This window comes from Pseudophryne corroboree, chromosome 7 (genome assembly GCF_028390025.1).
Source record: "Pseudophryne corroboree isolate aPseCor3 chromosome 7, aPseCor3.hap2, whole genome shotgun sequence".
In the NCBI taxonomy this organism is placed as follows: domain Eukaryota; kingdom Metazoa; phylum Chordata; class Amphibia; order Anura; family Myobatrachidae; genus Pseudophryne; species Pseudophryne corroboree.
The window spans coordinates 359,588,644-359,614,866 of NC_086450.1; the positions used below are offsets into that span (position 1 = coordinate 359,588,644).

At 47.6% G+C, this 26,223-nt stretch overlaps 1 protein-coding gene across 1 annotated transcript in view; it reads right to left on the reverse strand.

Annotated features, from left to right (window-relative positions):
* Positions 1 to 1,021: 1,021 nt before the first annotated feature.
* The window catches only part of MCM5 (minichromosome maintenance complex component 5), a 30,823-nt gene continuing 5,621 nt past the window's right edge, over positions 1,022 to 26,223 (reverse strand). Inside the window, exons 8-15 of the mRNA XM_063934468.1 lie at positions 12,286 to 12,397; positions 11,995 to 12,138; positions 10,676 to 10,918; positions 9,992 to 10,104; positions 9,772 to 9,900; positions 2,728 to 2,870; positions 2,250 to 2,377; positions 1,022 to 1,470 (exon numbers count right to left, since the gene is read on the reverse strand). Of these exons, the coding sequence (XP_063790538.1) occupies positions 1,369 to 1,470; positions 2,250 to 2,377; positions 2,728 to 2,870; positions 9,772 to 9,900; positions 9,992 to 10,104; positions 10,676 to 10,918; positions 11,995 to 12,138; positions 12,286 to 12,397 (1,114 nt within the window). The 3' untranslated portion in view covers positions 1,022 to 1,368. The remainder of the gene's footprint in view (positions 1,471 to 2,249; positions 2,378 to 2,727; positions 2,871 to 9,771; positions 9,901 to 9,991; positions 10,105 to 10,675; positions 10,919 to 11,994; positions 12,139 to 12,285; positions 12,398 to 26,223) is intronic.

Below are 26,223 nucleotides of genomic sequence, written 5' to 3' on the forward strand. Positions count from 1 at the left end.
CCCTCAGTGACTGCGTGTGAAGTGTGCTGAGAGGAAAATGGCGCACAGCTGCAGTGCTGTGCGCTACCTTTAGAAGACTGCAGGAGTCTTCAGCCGCCGATTCTGGACCTCTTCTGACTTCAGCATCTGCAAGGGGGCCGGCGGCGCGGCTCCGGTGACCATCCAGGCTGTACCTGTGATCGTCCCTCTGGAGCTGATGTCCAGTAGCCAAGAAGCCAATCCATCCTGCACGCAGGTGAGTTCACTTCTTCTCCCCTCAGTCCCTCGTTGCAGTGATCCTGTTGCCAGCAGGACTCACTGTAAAATAAAAAACCTAAGCTAAACTTTTTCTAAGCAGCTCTTTAGGAGAGCCACCTAGATTGCACCCTTCTCGGCCGGGCACAAAAATCTAACTGGAGTCTGGAGGAGGGTCATAGGGGGAGGAGCCAGTGCACACCACCTGATCTGGAAAAGCTTTACTTTTTGTGCCCTGTCTCCTGCGGAGCCGCTAACCCCCCCCATGGTCCTTTCAGGAACCCCAGCATCCACTAGGACGATAGAGAAAGTATATTTTTATCTATAGCATCTCTTAAGTAGGAACTCCTGCTTTTTGGGGTTGGACTGGCTCAATGAGAACTGGATATACTGGAAACTGTAGCATTGAACTGCGAAAATTAGCTAAGGGTTCCAACATTATAACTGGATTAAGAACCAGATAGTACTATCTAACATCAATCTGCTGTTTGCGGCCAAACACCAGAAAACAGACAAAAATTCAGAAAAGTTTATTACATCTAACCAGCTTATTAGAGAAAGATCCTATGGAGGCTTACTTAGAGTTCAATAATGAAAAGGGAGTTCTTTGTGCATGTGGGTTACAGCCAGTTGGCATGATGTAAAGACATAGGTACAGTAGCTAGCCATATATAGAAAGGTTTACATAAGCTTCAGGTTACCTGCGCATGACTAATAAGAAATCACATTTTTAACCTTAAAATTCAGATAGCAGTCCCAACTATTGGAGTATTAAAATGAACACAAGAAGATTTATGAATTTTATTCATTTCTCTGCTAATATAAAGGACATATTCATTAGAATAAGAATAAATGAAAGCACTGAATTGCCATCTATGATTTGCTTCGCTGCAAAGAACACAAGCTTTACACAATGCAGAGTCTGACCGAAGACCGCAGTATCCTATACCAGAGACCAAGCAATCGGTCTGCCATTTCCTATTTGCCAGTGAATAAATACTGATGTTAACGGCAGAAGTAAAAAAAAAAAAACTATGAAGCAGCCATGCCTGACACTTTACTGTGCTGTAACAGCATGGATTAGTCAGTCATTTCATGGAGAAAAGCACACTCAAATCCTGAATTTATACAGTCTTATTTGATGCGGTATAGGACTTTGCGCTGAAGACGATGCTGAATCTCTCCCCGTCTCATCATGAGATGCAGAACTTTATGAATAGCATGTTCTGGATATTTCTGGAAACGAGACCAAAAGAGCATTTAGCTTTTTAAACATTTCAGAAACAGATTGGGGAGGGGGGTGTACTGAGGTGCTTAAGACAACAGTTCAGGTTTTAAGGATATCCATGCACGAGTCCACATTGTTATATCAAATTGACTGACACCATGGGGTTTACTTACTAATTCTTGGATGGAGATGTGGACAGAGATGAAGTACCAGCCAAATCAAGGCTCTGCCATGTTACAGGCTGTGTTTGAAAAATGACAGGAGCTAGTTGGTACTCTCTCCGTCCACTTTATCTCCATCCAAGGCTTAGTAAATAGACCCCTAAGTCACCTGTATTCAAGCATGGATATGCTTAAAACTTGGAATGTAGTGGCAGAGTTTGAAAAAACTGACTTGTACAATGTGAGATTACACCTAAATATATTACCCTAAAATTATAACTTGTTCTCTTTTACAAACATTAAACAGTCAAACACACGTAAAAAAAAGAAGAAAAAGAAAAAAAGAAGTGGATTAAATTTCTCTCAAATTATTGCAACAATTATACAACCTCATTAAGCAAGCATGGGCAAGTTATACCAAATACAGGACAACCCATTACATTACATGTGACGTCACACCACAAAAAAAATAAAATATCTAGAGATCATCTTACTGGAATAGGGTTCACTACACCTGCCATCATTAAGCAAAATCAGCAGAAACTGTCTCTTAGGAATTGAAACCTGCTGTACTGGACATGCTACAAACATTTAAACCAGCTTACTATTGGCAGCACAACTCTCACCTGCTTTAGAAAGTCTTGGATGATGCTGTGCTCAGAGACCTGCGAACCAATTGCAAATCTCCTCTTCATTTGTTTTTCAATGCGAGACAGCGTCTCGTGGTCTTCTTGTGTGGTGAATCCTTCCACGCCTTAAAGTGGGGAGTGAGCATTACTACATCACATTCTCTATACAAACAGCAGCATTTAATTAGGGGCTCCACCAGGGTATTCATACAAAACTAGCTATGCTCAGGAATTCCCTATCTCACTTTATACTTGGCATACGTAGGGACCGATGCATTTTTTCAGAACTCTGCTTTTGTTCCCCCTTATGCCACATTAAGGTGCACAACTAAACACTATAGGCATGGATTCCTGTAAGCACTTGCCTGCACCTCTTACTTCCTTGCATATAGACAGATGTGTAACACCCCAGCCTGCACGGCAAACAAAGCTGACAATAAAGGTCTATTTACTCATTTTCTCAACTCATTCTTACCAGACAGACTTCCAGACATGGCCGCATCCAGGGTGGATACCTGGAACAAACGCAGAGCCTCATCTATGTCGCTCTCAGTGGCAAAAGGCAGCAGCTTCATCTTGCTGAGAGATTCCGCAATTCGGACAACAGCTTCCAGCTGTCTGCAAAACGTTATAGATACATATTTTAAGAGCAAGAAATAAAAATGTCACTAAGGATATCTAACCTGAAGAAAATAAGAATTTACTCACCGGTAATTCTATTTCTCGTTGTCCGTAGTGGATGCTGGGACTCCGTAAGGACCATGGGGAATAGCGGCTCCGCAGGAGACTGGGCACAACTAAAAGAAAGCTTTTGGTCTAACTGGTGTGCACTGGCTCCTCCCACTATGACCCTCCTCCAGACTTCAGTTAGGATACTGTGCCCGGAAGAGCTGACACAATAAGGAAGGATTTTGAATCCCGGGTAAGACTCATACCAGCCACACCAATCACACCGTATAACTCGTGATACAATACCCAGTTAACAGTATGACAACAACTGAGCCTCTAAACAGATGGCTCAACAATAACCCTTTAGTTAAACAATAACTATATACAAGTATTGCAGACAATCCGCACTTGGGATGGGCGCCCAGCATCCACTACGGACTACGAGAAATAGAATTACCGGTGAGTAAATTCTTATTTTCTCTGACGTCCTAAGTGGATGCTGGGACTCCGTAAGGACCATGGGGATTATACCAAAGCTCCCAAACGGGCGGGAGAGTGCGGATGACTCTGCAGCACCGAATGGGCAAACTCTACGTCCTCCTCAGCCAGGGTGTCAAACTTGTAGAATTTAGCAAATGTGTTTGACCCCGACCAAGTAGCTGCTCGGCAAAGTTGTACAGCCGAGACCCCTCGGGCAGCCGCCCAAGAAGAGCCCACCTTCCTCGTGGAATGGGCTTTCACTGATTTAGGATGCGGCAGTCCAGCCGCAGAATGTGCAAGCTGAATCGTACTACAGATCCAGCGAGCAATAGTCTGCTGCCTCCAAGTCTTTTGTAGCCGCAGGCACCACGATAGGTTGGTTCAGATGAAAAGCTGATACCACCTTAGGGAGAAACTGGGGACGAGTCCTCAATTCTGCCCTATCCATATGGAAAATCAGATAAGGGCTTTAACATGACAAAGCCGCCAATTCTGATACACGCCTGGCCGAAGCCAAGGCCAACAACATGACCACTTTCCACGTGAGATATTTTAATTCCACGGTTTTAAGTGGCTCAAACCAATGTGACTTTAGGAAATCCAACACCACGTTGAGATCCCAAGGTGCCACTGGAGGCACAAAAGGGGGCTGAATATGCAGCACTCCCCTAACAAAAGTCTGAACTTCAGGTAGTGAAGCCAGTTCTCTCTGGAAGAAAATCGATAGAGCCGAAATCTGGACCTTAATGGAACCCAATTTGAGGCCCATAGTCACCCCTGACTGTAGGAAGTGCAGAAAACGGCCCAGCTGAAATTCCTCCATTGGGGCCTTCCTGGCCTCACACCACGCAACATATTTTCGCCAAATGCGGTGATAATGGTTTGCAGTCACTTCTTTCCTAGCTTTAATCAGCGTAGGAATGACTTCCTCCAGAATGCCCTTTTCCTTCAGGATCCGGTGTTCAACCGCCATGCCGTCAAACGCAGCCGCGGTAAGTCTTGGAACAGACAGGGCCCCTGCTGCAGCAGGTCCTGTCTGAGCGGCAGAGGCCATGGGTCCTCTGAGATCATTTCTTGAAGTTCCGGGTACCAAGCTCTTCTTGGCCAATCCGGAACAATGAGTATAGTTCTTACTCCTCTTCTCCTTATTATCCTCAGTACCTTTGGTATGAGAGGAAGAGGAGGGAACAAAAACCGACCGGTACACCCACGGTGTCACTAGAGCGTCCACAGCTATCGCCTGAGGGTCTCTCGACCTGGCGCAATATCTTTCTAGCTTTTTGTTTAGGCGGGACGCCATCATGTCCACCTGTGGCTTTTCCCAATGGTTTACAATCAGTTGGAAGACTACCGGATGAAGTCCCCACTCTCCCGGGTGGAGGTCGTGTCTGCTGAGGAAGTCTGCTTCCCAGTTGTCCACTCCCGGAATGAACACTGCTGACAGTGCTAACACGTGATTTTCCGCCCATCGGAGAATCCTTGTGGCTTCTGCCATCGCCGTCCTGCTTCTTGTGCCGCCCTGTCTGTTTACATGGGCGACTGCCGTGATGTTGTCTGACTGGATCAGTACCGGCTGGTTTTTAAGCAGGGGTTTTGCCTGACTTAGGGCATTGAAAATGGCCCTCAGTTCCAGAATATTTATGTGTAGGGAAGTCTCCTGACTTGACCATAGTCCTTGGAAGTTTCTTCCGTGTGACTGCCCCCCAGCCCCGAAGGCTGGCATCCGTGGTCACCAGGACCCAGTCCTGTATGCCGAATCTGCGGCCCTCTTGAAGATGAGCACTTTGCAGCCACCACAGCAGAGACACCCTGGTCCTTGGAGACAGGGTTATCAGCCGATGCATCTGAAGATGCGATCCGGACCACTTGTCCAACAGGTCCCACTGAAAGGATCTTGCATGGAACCTGCTGAATGGAATTGCTTCGTAGGAAGCTACCATCTTTTCCAGGATCCGCGTGCAGTGATGCACAGACACCTGTTTTGGTTTTAGGAGGCCTCTGACTAGAGATGACAGCTCCTTGGCCTTCTCCTCCGGGAGAAACACTTTTTTCTGTTCTGTGTCCAGAACCATCCCCAGGAACAGTAGACGTGTCTTAGGGACCAGCTGTGACTTTGGAATATTTAGAATCCAGCCGTGCTGTTGTAGCACCTCCCGAGATAGTGCTACCCCGACCAACAACTGCTCCCTGGACCTCGCCCTTATCAGGAGATCGTCCAAGTACGGGATAATTAAAACTCCCTTCTTTCGAAGGAGTATCATCATTTCGGCCATTACCTTGGTAAATACCCTCGGAGCCGTGGATAGACCAAACGGCAACGTCTGGAATTGGTAATCACAATCCTGTACCACAAATCTGAGGTACTCCTGGTGAGGATGGTAAATGGGGACATGCAGGTAAGCATCCTTGATGTCCAGTGATACCATGTAATCCCCCTCGTCCAGGCTTGCAATAACCGCCCTGAGCGATTCCATCTTGAACTTGAATTTTTTTATATATGTGTTCAAGGATTTCAAATTTAAAATGGGTCTCACCGAACCGTCCGGTTTCGGTACCACAAACATTGTGGAATAGTAACCCCGTCCTTGTTGAAGGAGGGGCACCTTGACTATCACCTGCTGGGAATACAGCTTGTGTATTGCCTCTAACACTGCCTCCCTGCCTGAGGGAGTTGTAGGCAAGGCAGATTTGAGGAAACGGCGGGGGGGGGGAGACGTCTCGAATTTCAGCTTGTACCCCTGAGATACTACTTGAAGGATCCAGGGATCCACCCGTGAGCGAGCCCACTGATTGCTGAAGTTTTTGAGACGGGCCCCCACCATACCTGGCTCCGCCTGTGGAGCCCCAGCGTCATGCGGTGGACTTGGAGGAAGCGGGGGGAGGACTTTTGCTCTTGGGAACTGGCTGTATGCTGCAGCTTTTTCCCTCTACCTCTGCCTCTGGGCAGAAAGGACGCGCCTTTAACCCGCTTGCCCTTATTGGGCCGAAAGGACTGTACCTGATAATACGGTACTTTCTTTGGCTGTGAGGGAACATGGGGTAAAAATGTAGACTTCCCAGCTGTTGCTGTGGAAACGAGGTCCGAGAGACCATCCCCGAACAACTCCTCACCCTTATAAGGCAAAACTTCCATGTGCCTTTTACAATCTGCATCACTTGTCCACTGCCGAGTCCATAACCCTCTCCTGGCAGAAATGGATATTGCACTTATTTTAGATGCCAGCCGGCAAATATCTCTCTGTGCATCTCTCATGTATAAGACTGCGTCTTTAATATGCTCTACGGTTAGCAAAATAGTGTCCCTGTCTAGGGTATCAATATTTTCCGACAGGGAATCTGACCACGCAGCTGCAGCACTGCACATCCATGCTGAAGCAATAGCTGGTCTCAGTATAATACCAGTGTGTGTATATACAGACTTCAGGATAGCCTCCTGCTTTCTATCAGCAGGTTCCTTTAGGGCGGCCGTATCCAGAGACGGTAGTGCCACCTTCTTTGACAAGCGTGTGAGCGCTTTATCCACCCTAGGGGATGTTTCCCAACGTGACCTATCCTCTGGCGGGAAAGGGTACGCCTTTAGTAACCTTTTAGAAATTACCAGTTTCTTATCGGGGGAAGCCCACGCTTCTTCACACACTTCATTTAATTCCTCAGATGGAGGAAAAACTACTGGTAGTTTTTTCTCTCCAAACATAACACCCTTTTTTGTGGTACCTGGGGTAACATCAGAAATATGCAACACATTTTTCATTGCCTCAATCATGTAACGTGTGGCCCTATTGGAAGTTACATTAGTCTCATCGTCGTCGACACTGGAGTCAGTATCCGTGTCGACATCTGTGTCTGCCATCTGAGGTAGCGGGCGTTTTAGAGCCCCTGATGGCTTTTGAGACGCCTGGGCAGGCACAGGCTGAGAAGCCGGCTGTCCCATATTTGGTATGTCGTCAAACCTTTTATGCAAGGAGTCGACACTGTCGCGTAATTCCTTCCACAAAACCATCTACTCAGGTGTCGACCCCGCAGGGGGTGACATCACATTTATCGGCATCTGCTCCGCCTCCACGTAGGCCTCCTCAAACATGTCGACACAGCCGTACCGACACACCGCACACACAGGGAATGCTCTGACAGAGGACAGGACCCCACAAAGCCCTTTGGGGAGACAGAGAGAGTATGTCAGCACACACCAGAGCGCTATATAACAGGGATTAACACTATAACTGAGTGTTTTCCCTTATAGCTGCTTATATCATATATTGCTGCGCCTAAATTTAGTGCCCCCCCTCTCTTTTTTACCCTTTTGTGCTTGAAACTGCAGGGGAGAGCCAGGGAGCGATCCTTCCAGCGGAGCTGTGAGGGAAAAATGGCGCCAGTGTGCTGAGGGAGATAGCCCCGCCCCTTTTTCGGCGGACATTTCTCCCGCTTTTTTTATGGATTCTGGCAGGAGTATTTATCACATATATAGCCTCTGGGACTATATATTGTGATTTTTTGCCAGCCAAGGTGTTAATATTGCTGCTCAGGGCACCCCCCCCAGCGCCCATCAGTGACCGGAGTGTGAGGTGTGCATGAGGAGCAATGGCGCACAGCTGCAGTGCTGTGCGCTACCTTGTTGAAGACCGAAGTCTTCTGCCGCCGATTTCCAGGATCATCTTCATGCTTCTGGCTCTGTAAGGGGGACGGCGGCGCGGCTCCGGGACCGAACGATCGAGGTCGGGTCCTGTGTTTGATCCCTCTGGAGCTAATGGTGTCCAGTAGCCTAAGAAGCCCAAACTATCTCCAGTCAGGTAGGTTCGCTTCTTCTCCCCTTAGTCCCTCGTAACAGTGAGTCTGTTGCCAGCAGATCTCACTGAAAATAAAAAACCTAACATATACTTTCTTTTCTAGGAGCTCAGGAGAGCCCCTAGTGTGCATCCAGCTCAGCCGGGCACAAGATTCTAACTGAAGTCTGGAGGAGGGTCATAGTGGGAGGAGCCAGTGCACACCAGTTAAACCAAAAGCTCTTTTAGTTGTGCCCAGTCTCCTGCGGAGCCGCTATTCCCCATGGTCCTTACGGAGTCCCAGCATCCACTTAGGACGTCAGAGAAACAGAAGTTACAGAATACATGTCTCATTGTTATTCCCAATGAGCCACACTGCAATGTTGTCAATTGTAAATTTAGATTTTAGCACTATAACAGCAGATAAGGCCAGCAGGTCTGATTAATACGTTGCTACGATTACTCTACAGAGATCTCCCAGCATCACTAGAAGCTCCCCGCTAAAGGTAGTCTAGAACTACACCATATGCCATGTTTAAATGTATAAAGGTTTTATCTTCTACAAATATCTATATCATGTAATCTAGAAGCCATTTGCATCTCTGGTGAAGGACACCGAAGTGACAAAGCACACCTTGTTAACCAGCTCCTACCATCCATTTGTACATACAGTAGGGTGCCAACTGAGATTGCGTGTGCAAAACCAAGACCATCTGCTTAACATGCCACAGCAGCAACTGGCTTGGCCACCCATTAACAGCCTTACTGTAGCAGTAAAACAACCTCAGCAATTTATATGAAGGTAAGCCCTCTCTAACTCCTTTACTTAAGCAGCACTGACCATGTCAGGACCATGGCACACACTAGCGAGAGAACACAGCAAATTAAACAAAAATGTTGATTCAAATATAGTTCATTTTTGGAAAACATTTAGGTTGTGGCAACTGAGTCAGTAATTTTCAGAACCACGCTGAAACTATGGGGTCACAGTACTAAAAGCTTCTAAAAATGTAAAGCTGTGATGTTGCCCATAGTAACCAGATTTTCTAGGATGCAATAGAGCAATTATAGCCAGAAACCGATGGTTGCTATGGGCAACACCACTTTTCATTTTCAGACGCTTTAGTGAATTTACCCTTTATGACAGGGGAATTCAATTGATCGTGGTGAAACCTTACTGCAAAAACAGGGTTTCACAATTTGTTCTATTTTTTTCAGGCAATTCAATGAAAGCTCTTTTCACAGTAAAACGTACCAGATATTGTGCGAAAACACAGCGAATCCGGGATAAATTCCCAAATCCATGTGTTTTTGCAATCGCAGCAGTGAACACACGGCACTTATCTAGGAATTATCTCTTGCCTCCGGCAGGTGAAACGAAGTCCCTGATAATACCAGCTATCGGGACAACCGATTCCTCCTCTAAGCATTATATAATTATATTTACAAATAAAGTCATTTTGTCCAGAAATAACGATAACACCAAATAATTTGTGAATACTCAATTACACAGAACACTCATGAGGTTTGCAGCCTGTACATCTCAAAGGACTGAAAATCTGCTGCTTAGTGAACACCCAAAGCCTAACCAGTTATAAAGAGCAGTTTACCTGACAGTAATAGGAATGCTGGATCTCTTCTCACTCTCCCTCTCGTGTTCTCGGGCGCCACTACGCATTAGAACATAACGATTTTTCAGCTTCTCTGCTGCTTCAACGGAGAGTCTTGGCCCACACTTACTGCATTAAATTATAGAGAAAACTTTGTAACATGCAGCCTTTCAAATACCACTTGAGACATACAGTAGGACCAAAGAACGAAATGACTTACGTTCTGCAATAGGCAATGTACTTCTTCAGTGTATTGAGCTCCACCTCCCCTACTACGGAATGAGTTTGCGTCCGTGCACTAAGATGTACATTCATAACATGCTTGGCCAGGGTCTACAGGAAAACCAGATTATGAGCCAGAATAGGAGTGTCAGTTGCACTGCATGTGCTTACAGGGGAAATAAACCTATACTGCTGCACAATCAGCATTTTAGGGAACATTTGATACAGATGGAGCCTCCGTTTTCTGTTCTTCTGTGACTAGGGGCGCCCGCCCGGGCAGAGACGCGCCCCATTCACTTGAACGGAGAGAGTCTCCATCCGCGCGCCCGGACAGACGCTCTGAATGGGAGCGTCTCTGCAGTCCCGAAGGGACTAGGCAGACAGATCGCCTAGTCACGCCCGCGACTAGGCAGGCAGAGATGACTGATGCTTCATCTGTATACAATTTTGCATTCAATGATTAATACCTACAATTCCAGTTACAGAATTCAGAAACCATGATTGTCTACAGCAAGATGAACTCAGACCATCGTTTATACAAACATCTTGATGAAAATGTATGTGGTAGATGAATATGTCCAACCTTGTTGGTAAGCGGTCAGAACACAGGCAAGTCTTATGGACAGCTATTTACAAGCTGAGTAACCGTGCTGCTTCCATTTGGAAAGATTCTAGTTCTTACCATATCTCTCTGTTCATTGTGCTCATCCTTGATGATGAAGATCATGTCAAATCTTGAAAGGATGGTGGGCATGAAGTCAATATTGTCCTCACCCTTTGTGTCATCCCAACGACCATACACTGAATTGGCAGCAGCAAGCACTGAACAGCGGGAGTTGAGTGTGGTGGTGATGCCAGCTTTTGCAATGGAAATGGTCTGCTGCTCCATGGCCTCATGGATAGCAACTCTGTCGTCCTCTCGCATCTGAGAAATTGAATTTATCATGGTAACATTGAACTCTGTGTTGCCTATGGTTAAGCATCATGCCAAGTGAACATGAAAGCTTTAAATTGAAGGAACTACCAGACACAAATGCATGCAAGTTATGACTGGGAGATTAGAGAACAATGTAAAGGCCCAGGAAGTCATGTGATTGGCTAACATACCAACAGTCATTACTTCTATTTACGGTGCTGCGCTCAGCCCTATCTGCTGTCTACAAATGTATATGTTTTGTGTGAAATGTGGAAAATAAATAGGGTATATGTAATGAATAAGTGTTCCACAATCTGGTATGCTACAATACTTTACTGGTAAAAACACTATTACAGAAGTTATCAATACGGTGGTTCTGCAATGAGTCCACAGTGAATAAGCAATATCAAACGGTCAATCTGTAGTTCACACTAACATATTGCAATCGATGGGAATTGTCCTGCAATAAGTGATGCCCAGCTCTGGGTCAGTGCTGTTGCTGTGCACAGGACCTGACCCTAAATGTGATGTAGTCCAGATGGTTGACAAGTGCGAATGGACGGGAACAGGTATGCGTGTCCGTCGGACAGCGGCGTCCCGCTCATCCGAGTTGCTAAGTGCACTTAGTGGATGTGAATCTACACAGTGTCTGGGGGGCAATGTCCGGGTAAGTACTGGTCCCGGTTGTCAACCACCATCCGGACTCCATCACATTTAGGGACAGCAGGTAGGGCACAGCGCAGCACCATAAATAGAAGTATTGTCCGTGGGCTAGTCACCTAGGTGCAGCAGCTAGCCCGAATCTATCACCACCCAGTGAGCAGATATACAAACGAATTGGCATTATACTATTAGTCATGACCTCTTTGGCCAGATAAGCATCCTGCTGTTGTCCCGTTTAATGGCCTTAGCACAGGTGCTGTAACATGGTTAAGCACTACTAAAGGATACAGCATCCTAGTTGACATTTTACAGTTCCAGACATGCAATCGCATCATGCAGGACACAATAAAGAATACATTATAAACGGAGTTTGCCCATTTTAGCTAAACAAAATGGCTGTGAAATAGTTCCAAACACATTACCTTATCAAACTCATCAATGCACACTACTCCTCCATCAGCCAGCACCATGGCACCACCCTCCATAATAAAGTTACGAGACACAGGATCCCGCATGACAGAAGCAGTCAAACCAGCGGCACTGCTGCCCTTCCCAGAGGTGTAAACCTGTCAGAAGACAAACGGTTATCTCCATTACGGACATTCAATGACTAGATCAGTAGATTTTACTGCATAACTGTATCCAATGGCCACCGATAAGTCTTCACAGTACACTAACATGTCTAAAGTGTTCCGAGAACAACCAAATCATACCCCAATAGGAGAGCATCTTTCCACAAATTTCAAGAGCTGAGACTTAGCAGTTCCAGGGTCTCCCAGCATCAGTAAATTAATATCTCCTCTACGAGTCAGACCATCTGGAAGCCTGAAGTTAAGAAATAAAAAAGAAAAAGCCTGGCATTATGGCCAAGAGAACATACAGTTGTGGCAAAGCAGGTACAACCCATGGCACTACTGTTACTTTATGGATGGTAAACCCAAACAAGAGCAGCAAGTATCCTGGTACAAACACAAAAATAAGATTTTACTTACCGGTAAATCTATTTCTCGTAGTCCGTAGTGGATGCTGGGGACTCCGTAAGGACCATGGGGAATAGACGGGCTCCGCAGGAGACAGGGCACTTTAAGAAAGAATTTGGATACTGGTGTGCTCTGGCTCCTCCCTCTATGTCCCTCCTCCAGACCTCAGTTAGAGAAACTGTGCCCGGAAGAGCTTACAGTACAAGGAAAGGATTTTGGAATCCAGGGCAAGACTCATACCAGTCACACCGTATAACTTGTGATAAACTTACCCAGTTAACAGTATGAACAACAACGGAGCATCAGATCAACCCTGATGCAACTATAACATAACCCTTATGCAAGCAATAACTATATACAAGTATTGCAGAAGAAGTCCGCACTTGGGACGGGCGCCCAGCATCCACTACGGACTACGAGAAATAGATTTACCGGTAAGTAAAAATAAGAATTTACTTACCGATAATTCTATTTCTCGTAGTCCGTAGTGGATGCTGGGGACTCCGTCAGGACCATGGGGAATAGCGGGCTCCGCAGGAGACAGGGCACATCTAAAAAGCTTTTTAGGTCACATGGTGTGTACTGGCTCCTCCCCCTATGACCCTCCTCCAAGCCTCAGTTAGGTACTGTGCCCGGACGAGCGTACACAATAAGGAAGGATCTTGAATCCCGGGTAAGACTCATACCAGCCACACCAATCACACCGTACAACTTGTGATCTGAACCCAGTTAACAGTATGATAACAAAACGAAGTAGCCTCTGAAAAAATGGCTCACAACAATAGTAATAACCCGATTTTTGTAACAATAACTATGTACAAGCATTGCAGACAATCCGCACTTGGGATGGGCGCCCAGCATCCACTACGGACTACGAGAAATAGAATTATCGGTAAGTAAATTCTTATTTTCTCTAACGTCCTAGTGGATGCTGGGGACTCCGTCAGGACCATGGGGATTATACCAAAGCTCCCAAACGGGCGGGAGAGTGCGGATGACTCTGCAGCACCGAATGAGAGAACTCCAGGTCCTCTTTAGCCAGAGTATCAAATTTGTAAAAATTTTACAAACGTGTTCTCCCCTGACCACGTAGCTGCTCGGCAAAGTTATAATGCCGAGACTCCTCGGGCAGCCGCCCAGGATGAGGCCACCTTCCTTGTGGAATGGGCATCTACATATTTCGGCTGTGGCAGGCCTGCCACAGAATGTGCAAGCTGAATTGTACTACAAATCTAGCGTGCAATAGACTGCTTAGAAGCAGGAGCACCCAGCTTGTTGGGTGCATACAATATAAACAGCAAGTCAGACTTTCTGACTCCAGCCGTCCTAACATATACATACATTATTTATATATATATATATACATACATACATACATACATACATACATACATACATACATACATACATACATACATACATACATACATACATTTTTAGGGCCCTGACAACGTCTAGTAACTTGGAGTCCTCCAAGTCCCCAGTAGCCGCAGGCACCACAATAGGTTGTTTCAGGTGACAACGCTGACACCCCTTTAGGAAGAAACTGGAGACGAGTCCCAGTTCTGCCCGGTTCAAATGGAAAATTCTAATATGGGCTTTTGTAAAACAAAACCGCCCATTCTTTTTGACAATCGCCTGGCCGAGGCCAGGACTAACAACATGGTCACTTTCCATGTGAGATATTGGTCAACAGCATGGTCACTTTCCATGTGAGATATTTCAAATCCACAGATTTGAGCGGTTCAAACCAATATGATTTTAAGGAATCCCAACACTATGTTGAGATCTCACGGTGCCCCTAGAGGCACAAAAGAACTGTATATGGAATACACCCTTTACAATCTGGACTTCAGGAACTGAAGTCAATTTTTTCTGGAAGAAAATCTACAGGGCCGAAATTTAAATCTTAATGAACCCCAATTTGAGACTCAAAACACTCCTGTTTTCAGGAAGTGCAGAATCGACCTAGTTGAATTTCCTTCGTGGAGCCTTCCTGGCCTTACCCACGCAACATATTTTCACCACATGTGGTGATGACGTTGTGCGGTCACCTCCTTCCTGGCTTTGACCAAGGTAGGTATGACCTCTTATGGAATGTCTTTTTCCCTTCAGAATCCGGTATTCAACCGCCATGCCGTCAAACGCAGCCGCGGTAATTCTTGGAAAAGACATGGTACTTGCTGAAGCAAGTCCCTTCTTAGCTCCCCAGGCCCTTAGTCGTCTGTGAGCATCTCTTGAAGCTCCGGGTACCAAGTCCCTCTTGGCCCATCCGGAGCCACTAGTATAGTTCATACTCCTCTATGTCTTATAATTCTCAATACCTTGGTTATGAGAAACAGAGGAGGGAACCCATACACTGACTGGTACACCCACGGTGTTACCAGAACATCCACAGCTATCGCCTGAAGGTCTCATGACCTGGCGGAATACCTGTCCCGTTTTTCGGGCGGGACGCTATCATGTCCACCTTTGGTCTTTGCCAACGGTCCACAATCATGCTGAAAAACTTCCCTATGAAGTTTCCACTCTCCCGGGTGGAGGTCATGCCTGCTGAGGAAGTCTGCTTCCCAGTCGTCCACTCCCGGAAAGAACACTGCTGACAGTGCTATCACATGATTTTCCGCCTAGCGAAAAATCCTTGCAGTTTTGTCACTGCCCTCCTGCTTCTTGTGCCGCCCTTTCTGTTTACGTGGGCGACTGCCGTGATGTTATCCCACTGGATCAATACCGGCTGACCTTGAAGCAGAGGTCTTGCTAAGTTTAGAGCCTTATAAATTTGCTCTAAGCTTATTTATGCAGAGAGAATTCTCCAGACTTAATCACACTTCCCTGGAAATTTTTTCCCTGTGTGACTGTTCTCCAGCCTCTCAGGCTGGCCTCCGTGGTCACCGGCATCCAATCCTGAATGCCAAATCTGCGGCCCTCTAGAAGATGAGCACTCTGTAATCACCACAGGAGAGACACCCTTGTCCTTGGATATAGGGTTATCCGCTGATGCATCTGAGGATGCGATCCGGACCATTTGTCCAGCAGATCCCACCGAAGAGTTCTTGCGGGAAATCTGCCGAATGGAATTGCTTCGTAATAAGCCACCATTTTTACCAGGACTCTTGTGCAATGATGCACTGACACTTTTCCTGGTTTTAGGAGGATCCCGATTAGCTCGGAGAACTCACTGGCTTTCTCCACTGGGAGAAACACGTTTTTCTGGACTGTGTCCAGAATCATCCCTATGAACAGTAGACGTGTCATCGGAAAAAGCTGCGATTTTGGAATATTTAGAATCCACTCGTGCTGACGTAGAACTACTTAAGATAGTGCTACTCCGACCTCCAACTGTTCTCTGGACCTTGCCCTTATCAGGAAAGCGTCCATGTTTCCTTTTAAGAAAAATCATCATTCCGGCCATTACCTTGGTAAAGACCCGGGGCGCCGTGGACAACCCAAACGGCAGCGTCTGAACTGATAGTGACAGTTCTGTACCAGGAACCTGAAGTACCCTTGGTGAGAAGGGCAAATTTGGACCTGTAGGTAAGCGTCCCTGATATCCAGTGACACCATATCGTCCCCTTCTTCCTGGTTCGCTATCACTGCTCTGAGTGACTCCATCTTGATTTGAACGCTTGTATGTAAGTGTTCAAATATTTCAGATCTCACCGAGCCGGTTGGCTTCAGTACCACAATATAGTGTGGGATACTACCCCCTTCCATGTTGTAAGAGGGGTACTTTGATTATCACCTGCTGGGAATACAGCCTGTGAATTGTGTGAGGGGGAGATGTCTCGAATTTCCAATGTACACCTGGGATACTACATGTAGGATCCCGGAGTTCCCTTGCGAGTGAGCCCCCTGCGTACTGAAACTCTTGAGATGACCCCCTACCGCACCTGAGTCCGCTTGTACGGCCCCAGCGTTATGCTGCGGACTTGGCAGAAGCTGTGAGGGGCTTCTGTTCCTGGGAATGGGCTGCTTGCTGCAGTCTTCTTCCCTTTCCTCTACCCCTGGGCAGATATGACTGGCCTTTGCCCGCCTGCCCCTATGGGGACGAAAGGACTGAGACTGAAAAGACTGTCCTTTTTTGCCGATATGTGATTCGGGGTAACAAAAAGTGGATTTTTCAGCTGTTGCCATGGCCACCAGGTCCGATGGACCGCCCCTTTATACGGCAATACTTCCACATGCCGTCTGGAATCTGCCTCACCTGACCACTGTCGTGTCTTCGTCTGGCAGATATGTAAATCACATTTACTCTTGATGCCAGAATGCAAATATCCCTCTGCGCATCACGCATATATAGAAATGCATCCTTAAAATGCTCTATAGTCAATAAAATCTTGTCCCTGTCAAGGGTATCAAAATTTTCAGTCAGGAAATCCGACCAAGCCCCCTCAGCGCTGCACATCCAGGCTGAGGCGATTGCTGGTCGTAGTATAACACCAGTATGTGTGTATATACTGTCATGATATTTTTCAGCTTCCTATCAGCTGGCTTCTTGAGGGCGGCCGTATCTAGAGACGGTAACGCCATGTTTTTATAAGCGTGTGAGCGCCTTATCCACCCTAAGGTGTGTTTCCCAACTCGCCCTTACTTCTGGCGGGAAAGGGTATACCGCCCATAACTTTCTATCGGAGGAACCCCACGTATCATCACACACTTCATTTAATTTATCTGATTCAGGCAAAACTACAAGTAGTTTATTCACACCCTACAAAATACCCTTATTTGTGGTACTTGTAGTATCAGAAATATGTAACAGCTCCTTCATTGCCCTTAACATGTAACTCGTGGCCCTAAAGGAAAATTACGTATGTTTCTTCACCGTCGACACTGGGGTCAGTGTCCATGTCTGTGTCTGTCGACCGACTGAGGTAAATGGGCGTTTTTACAAGCCCCTGACGGTGTCTGAGACGCCTGGACCGGTACTAATTTGTCCGCCGGCCATCTCATGTCGTCAACCGTCTTGCAGCGTGTTGACATTATCACGTAATTCCATAAGTAGACCATCCATTCCGGTGTCGACTCCCTAGAGAGTGACATCAACATTACAGGCAATTTGCTCCGCCTCCTCACCAACATTTTCCTCATACATGTCGACACACACGTACCGACATACAGCACACACACAGGGAATGCTCTGATAGAGGACAGGACCCACTAGCCCTTTGGGGAGACAGAGGGAGAGTTTGCCAGCACACACCAAAAGCGCTATAATGTATATAACAACCCTAGAAGGTGTTGTTTCTATATATGCGCTCTTAATATATCATTATATCGCCAATTTATGCCCCCCTTCTCTTTTAACCCTGTTTCTGTAGTGCAGTGCAGGGGAGAGTGGGAGCCTTCCTCACCAGCGGAGCTGATCAGGAAAATGGCGCTGAGTGCTGAGGAGAATAAGCTCCGCCCCCTTTTCGGCGGGCTTTTCCTCCCGGTTTTTTAATAACTGGCCTGGGTTAAAATACATACATATAGCCTTAATGGCTATATGTGATGTATTTATTTGCCAAATAGGTATTTATATTGCTGCCCAGGGCGCCCCCAGCAGCGCCCTGCACCCTCCGTGACCGTGTCAGTGAGCCGTGTGACAACAATGGCGCACAGCTGCAGTGCTGTGCGCTACCTCTCTGAAGACTGAAGTCTTCTGCCGCCTGTTTCCGGACCTCCGTTCCGCCGTCTTTCTTCAGCGTCTGTAAGGGGGATCGGCGGCGCGGCTCCGGGACGAACCCCAGGCTGACCTGTGTTCCGACTCCCTCTGGAGCTCAGTGTCCAGTAGCCTAAGACTTCAATCCTCCTGCACGCAGGTGAGTTGCCAGTCTCTCCCCTAAGTCCCTCGTTGCAGTGATCCTGTCGCCAGCAGGAATCACTGATTAGAAACCTAAAAAAAAACTTTACTAAATAGCTCCTTAAGAGAGCCATCCAGTTTGCACCCTTCTCGGACGGGCACAAAAACCTAACTGAGGCTTGGAGGAGGGTCATAGGGGGAGGAGCCAGTACACACCATGTGACCTAAAAAGCTTTTTAGATGTGCCCTGTCTCCTGCGGAGCCCGCTATTCCCCATGGTCCTGACGGAGTCCCCAGCATCCACTAGGACGTTAGAGAAATCTTATTTTCTCCAACGTCCTAGTGGATACTGGGGACTCCGTAAAGGACCATGGGGATTATACCAAAGCTCCCAAACGGGCGGGAGAGTGCGGATGACTCTGCAGCACCGAATGAGCAAACACAAGGTCCCCCTCAGCCAGGGTATCAAACTTGTAGAACTTTGCAAAAGTAAAAGTGTTTGAACCTGACCAAGTAGCCGCTCGGCAAAGCTGTAATGCCGAGACCCCTCGGGCAGCCGCCCAAGAAGAGCCCACCTTCCTAGTGGAATGGGCATTAACTGATTTTGGCAGCGGCAATCCAGCCGCAGAATGAGCCTGCTGGATCGTGTTACAGATCCAGCGAGCAATAGTTTGCTTTGAAGCAGGAGCACCAAGCTTGTTGGAAGCATACAGGATAAACAAAGATTCTGTTTTCCTGACCCTAGCCGTTCTGGCTACATAAACTTTCCATCTTGAACCTTTTCAGGTATATGTTCAGGGATCTTAAAATTCAATATGGGTCTGAACGAACCGTCCGGTTTCGGTACCACAAATATGGTCGAATAGTAACCCTTTCCTTGTTGAAGGAGGGGAACCTTGACCACCACTTGCTGAAGATACAATTTGTGAATTGCAGCTAACACTATTTCCCTCTCTAAGGGGTAAGCTGGCAGGGCCGATTTGAGGTAACGGTGGGGGGACATCTCTTTGAATTCCAGCTTGTATCCCCGAGACACAATCTCTATAGCCCAGGGATCCACCTGGGAGTGAACCCACTCGTGGCTGAAATTTCGGAGACGCGCCCCCACCGGGCCTAGCTCCGCCTGTGGAGCCCCAGTGTCGTGCGGTGGATTTAGTGGAAGCCGGGGAGGACTTCTGTTCCTGGGAACTAGCTGTATTGTGCAGCTTCTTTCCTCTACCCCTGCCTCTGTCAAGAAAGGACGCACCTCGAACTTTCTTGCCTTTTTGTGATCGAAAGGACTGCATTTGGTAATACGGTGCTTTCTTAGGTTGTGAAGGAACATATGGCAAAAAATTTGACTTTCCAGTCGTAGCAGTGGAGACCAGGTCTGAGAAACCCTCCCCAAACAACTCCTCACCCTTGTAAGGTAAAACCTCCATGTGCCTTTTTGAGTCGGCATCTCCTGTCCATTGCCGAGTCCACAGGACCCTTCTGGCAGAAATCGACATTGCATTTATTCTAGAGCCCAGTAGGCTAATGTCTCTTTGAGCATCTCTCATATATAGGACAGCGTCTTTTATATGCCCCAGGGTCAGTAATATAGTATCCTTGTCCAAGGTATCAAGATCCTCAGATAAGGTATCCGTCCATGCTGCTACAGTACTACACATCCAGGCAGACGCAATCGCCAGCCTTAGTAAGGTACCTGAATGTGTATAAATGGACTTCAGGGTACCCTCCTGCTTTCTATCCGCAGCATCTTTTAGGGTGGCCGTATCCTGTGACGGCAGGGCTACCCTCTTGGATAAGCGTGTTAAAGCTTTGTCTACCCTAGGGGAGGATTCCCAGCGTAACCTGTCCGTTGGCGGGAAAGGATACGCCATTAGCATCCGTTTGGAAATCTGTAGTTTTCTATCTGGAGATTCCCAAGCCTTTTCACATAACTCATTTAACTCATGTGAAGGGGGAAAGGTCACCTCTTGCCTTTTTTCCCCATACATATAAACCCTCTTGTCAGGGACTGGGGTTTCCTCTGTGATGTGCAACACATCCTTCATTGCTATAATCATGTAACGGATGGCTTTAGCCATTTTAGGCTGTAACTTTGCATCATCGCCATCGACACTGGAGTCAGAATCCGTGTCGATATCTGTGTCAACAATTTGGGATAGTGGGCGCTTCTGAGACCCTGACGGCCTCTGCGACATAGGATCAGGCATAGGCTGAGACCCCGGCTGTCCTAAGGCTTCAGCTTTATCCAACCTTTTATGCAAGGAAATAACATTATCATTTAAAACCTTCCACATATCCATCCAATCGGGTGTCGGCACCGTCGGCGGCGACCCCACATTCATTTGTTCCCGCTCTGCTTCCACATAGCCTTCCTCGTCAAACATGCCGACACAAGCGTACCGACACACCACACACACAAGGGATGTTTTTTTTGAAGACAGTTCCCCCACAAGGCCTTTTGGAGAGACAGAGAGAGAGTATGCCAGCACACACCCCAGCGCTATATGACCCAGGAATCACACAGTAACTTAGTGTTAACCCAGTAGCTGCTGTATATACTGTTTTGCGCCAAATTTATGTGCCCCCCCCTTTCTTTTTACCCTCTTCTACAGTGATTCTGCAGGGGAGACCCTGGGGAGCTTCCTCTCAGCGGAGCTGTGGAGAGAAAATGGCGCTGGTGAGTTCTGAGGAAGAAGCCCCGCCCCCTCAGCGGCGGGCTTCTGTCCCGCGTTTCTGTGTAAAAATATGGCAGGGCCCATGCATATATACAGTGCCCAACTGTATATATGCCCACTTTTGCCAAGAGGTCTCTAATTGCTGCCCAGGGCGCCCCCCCCTGCGCCCTGCACCCTACAGTGACCGGAGTATGTGGGTTTAGTGTGGGAGCAATGGCGCACAGCTGCAGTGCTGTGCGCTACCTCATATGAAGACTGGAGTCTTCTGCCGCCGATTTCGAAGTCTTCTTGCTTCTGTCACCGGCTTCTGTCTTCCGGCTCTGCGAGGGGGACGGCGGCGCAGCTCCGGGATCGGACGACAAAGGGTGCGATCCTGTGTACAATCCCTCTGGAGCTAATGGTGTCCAGTAACCTAAGAAGCAGGACCTATCTTCAGTGAGTAGGGCTGCTTCTCTCCCCTCAGTCCCACGTAGCAGAGAGTCTGTTGCCAGCAGATCTCTGAAAATAAAAAACCTAACAAAAATAAGATTTTACTTACCGATAAATCTATTTCTCATAGTCCGTAGTGGATGCTGGGACTCCGTAAGGACCATGGGGAATAGCGGCTCCGCAGGAGACAGGGCACAAGAATAAAAGCTTTAGGATCAGGTGGTGTGCACTGGCTCCTCCCCCTATGACCCTCCTCCAAGCCTCAGTTAGGATACTGTGCCCGGACGAGCGTACATAATAAGGAAGGATATTGAATCCCGGGTAAGACTCATACCAGCCACACCAATCACACCGTACAACTCGTGATCTGAACCCAGTTAACAGTATAACAACGAAGGAGCCTCTGAAAAGATGGCTCACAACCCCCAATAACTATGTACAAGTATTGCAGACAATCCGCACTTGGGATGGGCGCCCAGCATCCACTACGGACTATGAGAAATAGATTTATCGGTAAGTAAAATCTTATTTTCTCTGACGTCCTAGTGGATGCTGGGACTCCGTAAGGACCATGGGGATTATACCAAAGCTCCCAAACGGGCGGGAGAGTGCGGATGACTCTGCAGCACCGAATGAGAGAACTCCAGGTCCTCCTCAGCCAGGGTATCAAATTTGTAGAATTTAGCAAACGTGTTTGCCCCTGACCAAGTAGCTGCTCGGCAAAGTTGTAAAGCCGAGACCCCTCGGGCAGCCGCCCAAGATGAGCCCACTTTCCTTGTGGAATGGGCTTTTACCGATTTAGGCTGTGGCAGGCCTGCCACAGAATGTGCAAGTTGAATTGTACTACAAATCCAACGAGCAATAGTCTGCTTAGAAGCAGGAGCACCCAGCTTGTTGGGTGCATACAGGATAAACAGCGAGTCAGACTTTCTGACTCCAGCCGTCCTGGAAACATATTTTCAGGGCCCTGACAACGTCAAGTAACTTGGAGTCCTCCAAGTCCCTAGTAGCCGCAGGCACCACAATAGGTTGGTTCATGTGAAAAGCAGAAACCACCTTAGGGAGAAATTGAGGACGAGTCCTCAATTCTGCCCTGTCAGAATGAAAAATTAAGTAAGGGCTTTTATATGATAAAGCCGCCAATTCTGACACACGCCTGGCTGAAGCCAGGGCTAACAGCATCGTCACCTTCCATGTGAGATATTTTAAGTCCACAGTGGTGAGTGGTTCAAACCAATGTGACTTAAGGAACCTCAAAACAACATTGAGATCCCAAGGTGCCACTGGAGGCACAAAAGGAGGTTGTATATGCAGTACCCCTTTTACAAATGTCTGAACTTCAGGTACTGAAGCCAGTTCTTTCTGGAAGAAAATCGACAGGGCCGAAATTTGAACCTTAATGGACCCTAATTTTAGGCCCATAGACAGTCCTGTTTGCAGGAAATGGAGGAAACGACCCAGTTGAAATTCCTCTGTAGGGGCCTTCTTGGCCTCACACCACGCAACATATTTTCGCCAAATGCGGTGATAATGTTTTGCGGTTACATCCTTCCTGGCTTTGACCAGGGTAGGGATGACTTCATCTGGAATGCCTTTTTCCTTCAGGATCCGGCGTTCAACCGCCATGCCGTCAAACGCAGCCGCGGTAAGTCTTGGAACAGACAAGGCCCCTGCTGGAGCAGGTCCTTTCTTAGAGGTAGAGGCCACGGGTCTTCCGTGAGCATCTCCTGAAGTTCCGGGTACCAAGTCCTTCTTGGCCAATCCGGAACCACGAGTATCGTTCTTACTCCTCTCCTTATGATTCTCAGTACTTTTGGTATGAGAGGCAGAGGAGGGAACACATACACTGACTGGTACACCCACGGTGTCACCAGAGCGTCCACCGCTATTGCCTGAGGGTCCCTTGACCTGGCGCAATATCCATCTAATTTTTTGTTTAGACGTGACGCCATCATGTCCACCTTTGGTTTTTCCCAACGGTTTACAATCAGGTGGAAGACTTCTGGGTGAAGTCCCCACTCTCCCGGGTGAAGGTCGTGTCTGCTGAGGAAGTCTGCTTCCCAGTTGTCCACTCCCGGAATGAACACTGCTGACAGAGCTATCACATGATTTTCCGCCCAGCGAAGAATCCTTGCAGCCTCTGCCATTGCCCTCCTGCTTCTCGTGCCGCCCTGTCTGTTTACGTGGGCGACTGACGTGATGTTGTCCGATTGGATCAATACCGCCTGACCCTGAAGCAGGGGTTTCGCTTGACTTAGGGCATTGTAAATGGCCCGTAGTTCCAGAATGTTTATATGAAGAGATGTTTCCATGCTTGACCACAAGCCCTGGAAGTTTTTTCCCTGTGTGACTGCTCCCCAGCCTCTCAGGCTTGCATCCGTGGTCACCAGGATCCAATCCTGAATGCCGAATCTGCGGCCCTCTAGAAGATGAGCACTCTGCAACCACCACAGGAGAGACACCCTTGTCTTTGGTGACAGGGTTATCCGCTGCTGCATCTGAAGATGCGAACCGGACCATTTGTCCAGTAGATCCCACTGAAACGTTCTTGCATGGAATCTTCCGAATGGAATTGCTTCGTAAGAAGCCACCATTTTTCCCAGGACCCTCGTGCACTGATGCACTGACACCTGGGCTGGTTTTAGGAGGTTCCTGACTAGCTCGGATAACTCCTTGGCCTTCTCCTCCGGGAGGAAAACCTTCTTCTGGACTGTGTCCAGAATCATTCCTAGGAACAGAAGACGTGTCGTTGGAATCAGCTGCGATTTTGGAATATTTAGGATCCACCCGTGCTGACGTAACACTATCTGAGATAGTGCTACTCCGACTTCTAACTGTTCCCTGGACCTTGCCCTTATCAGGAGATCGTCCAAGTAAGGGATAATTAATACGCCTTTTCTTCGAAGAAGAATCATTTCGGCCATTACCTTGGTAAAGACCCGAGGTGCCGTGGACAACCCAAACGGCAGCGTCTGAAACTGATAATGACAGTCTTGTACTACAAACCTGAGATACCCTTGGTGAGAAGGGTAGATTGGGACGTGGAGATAAGCATCTTTGATGTCCAGAGACACCATATAGTCCCCTTCTTCCAGGTTCGCTATCACCGCTCTGAGTGATTCCATCTTGAATTTGAACCTTTTTATGTAAGTGTTCAAGGATTTCAGATTTAAAATTGGTCTCACCGAGCCGTCCGGCTTCGGTACCACAAACAGCGTGGAATAATACCCCTTTCCTTGTTGTAGGAGGGGTACCTTGATTATCACCTGCTGGGAATACAGCTTGTGAATGGCTTCCAGAACTGCCTCCCTGTCGGAGGGAGACTTTGGCAGAGCAGACTTCAGGAACCGGCGAGGGGGAAACGCCTCGAATTCCAGTTTGTACCCCTGCGATACTACCTGTAGAATCCAGGGATCCACTTGCGAGTGAGCCCACTGCGCGTTGAAATTCTTGAGACGGGCCCCCACCAAGCCTGAGTCTGCTTGTAAAGCCCCAGCGTCATGCTGAAGACTTGGCAGAAGCAGGGGAAGGCTTCTGATCCTGGGAAGCGGCTGCATGGTGCAGTCTTTTTCCCCTTCCTCTGCCCCGGGGCAGAAAGGAATGGCCTTTTGCTCGCTTGTATTTATGGGAACGAAAGGACTGAGTTTGAAAAGACGGTGTCTTTTTCTGTTGATGTGAAGTGACCTGGGGTAAGAAGGTGGACTTTCCAGCCGTTGCCGTGGCCACCAGGTCCGAAAGACCAGCCCCAAATAACTCCTCCCCTTTATACGGCAATACTTCCATATGTCGTTTTGAATCCGCATCCCCTGACCACTGACGCGTCCATAACGTTCTTCTGGCAGAGATGGACATAGCACTTACTCTTGATGCCAGGGTGCAAATATCCCTCTGTGCATCAAGCATATATAGTAATGCATCCTTAAAATGCTCTATAGTTAACAATATATTGTCCCTATCCAGGGTATCAATATTTTCAGTCAGGGAATCCGACCACGCGACTCCAGCACTGCACATCCAGGCTGAAGCGATTGCTGGTCGCAGTATAACACCAGTATGTGTGTATATACTTTTTAGGATATTTTCCAGCCTTCTATCAGCTGGTTCTTTGAGGGTGGCCGTATCAGGAGACGGTAACGCTACTTGTTTAGATAAACGTGTGAGCGCCTTATCTACCCTAGGGGGTGTTTCCCAACGTGTCCTAACCTCTGATGGGAAAGGATATAGTGCCAATAATTTATTAGAAATTAGCAGTTTTTTGTCGGGAGAAACCCACGCTTTATCACATACCTCATTCAATTCATCTGACTCAGGAAAAACTATTGGTAGTTTTTTCACCCCCCACATAATACCCTTCTTAGTGGTATTTGTAGTGTCAGAAATGTGCAATGCTTCCTTCATTGCCGTGATCATGTAACGTGTGGCCCTACTGGACATTACGTTCGACTCATCACCGTCGACACTAGACTCCGTATCTGTGTCTGGGTCGACCCACTGAGGTAACGGGCGTTTTAGGGCCCCTGACGGTGTCTGAGACGCCTGGACAGGCACTAATTGATTTGCCGGCTGTCTCATGTCGTCAGTTTTTTGCAAAGTGTTGACATTATCACTTAATTGTTTGAACACGATCATCCAGTCAGGTGTCGACTCCCTAGGGGGTGACATCACTAACGCAGGCAATTGCTCCGCCTCCACATCATTTTCCTCCTCATACATGTCGACACACACACGTACCGACACACAGCACACACACCGGGAATGCTCTGATAGAGGACAGGACCCCACGAGCCCTTT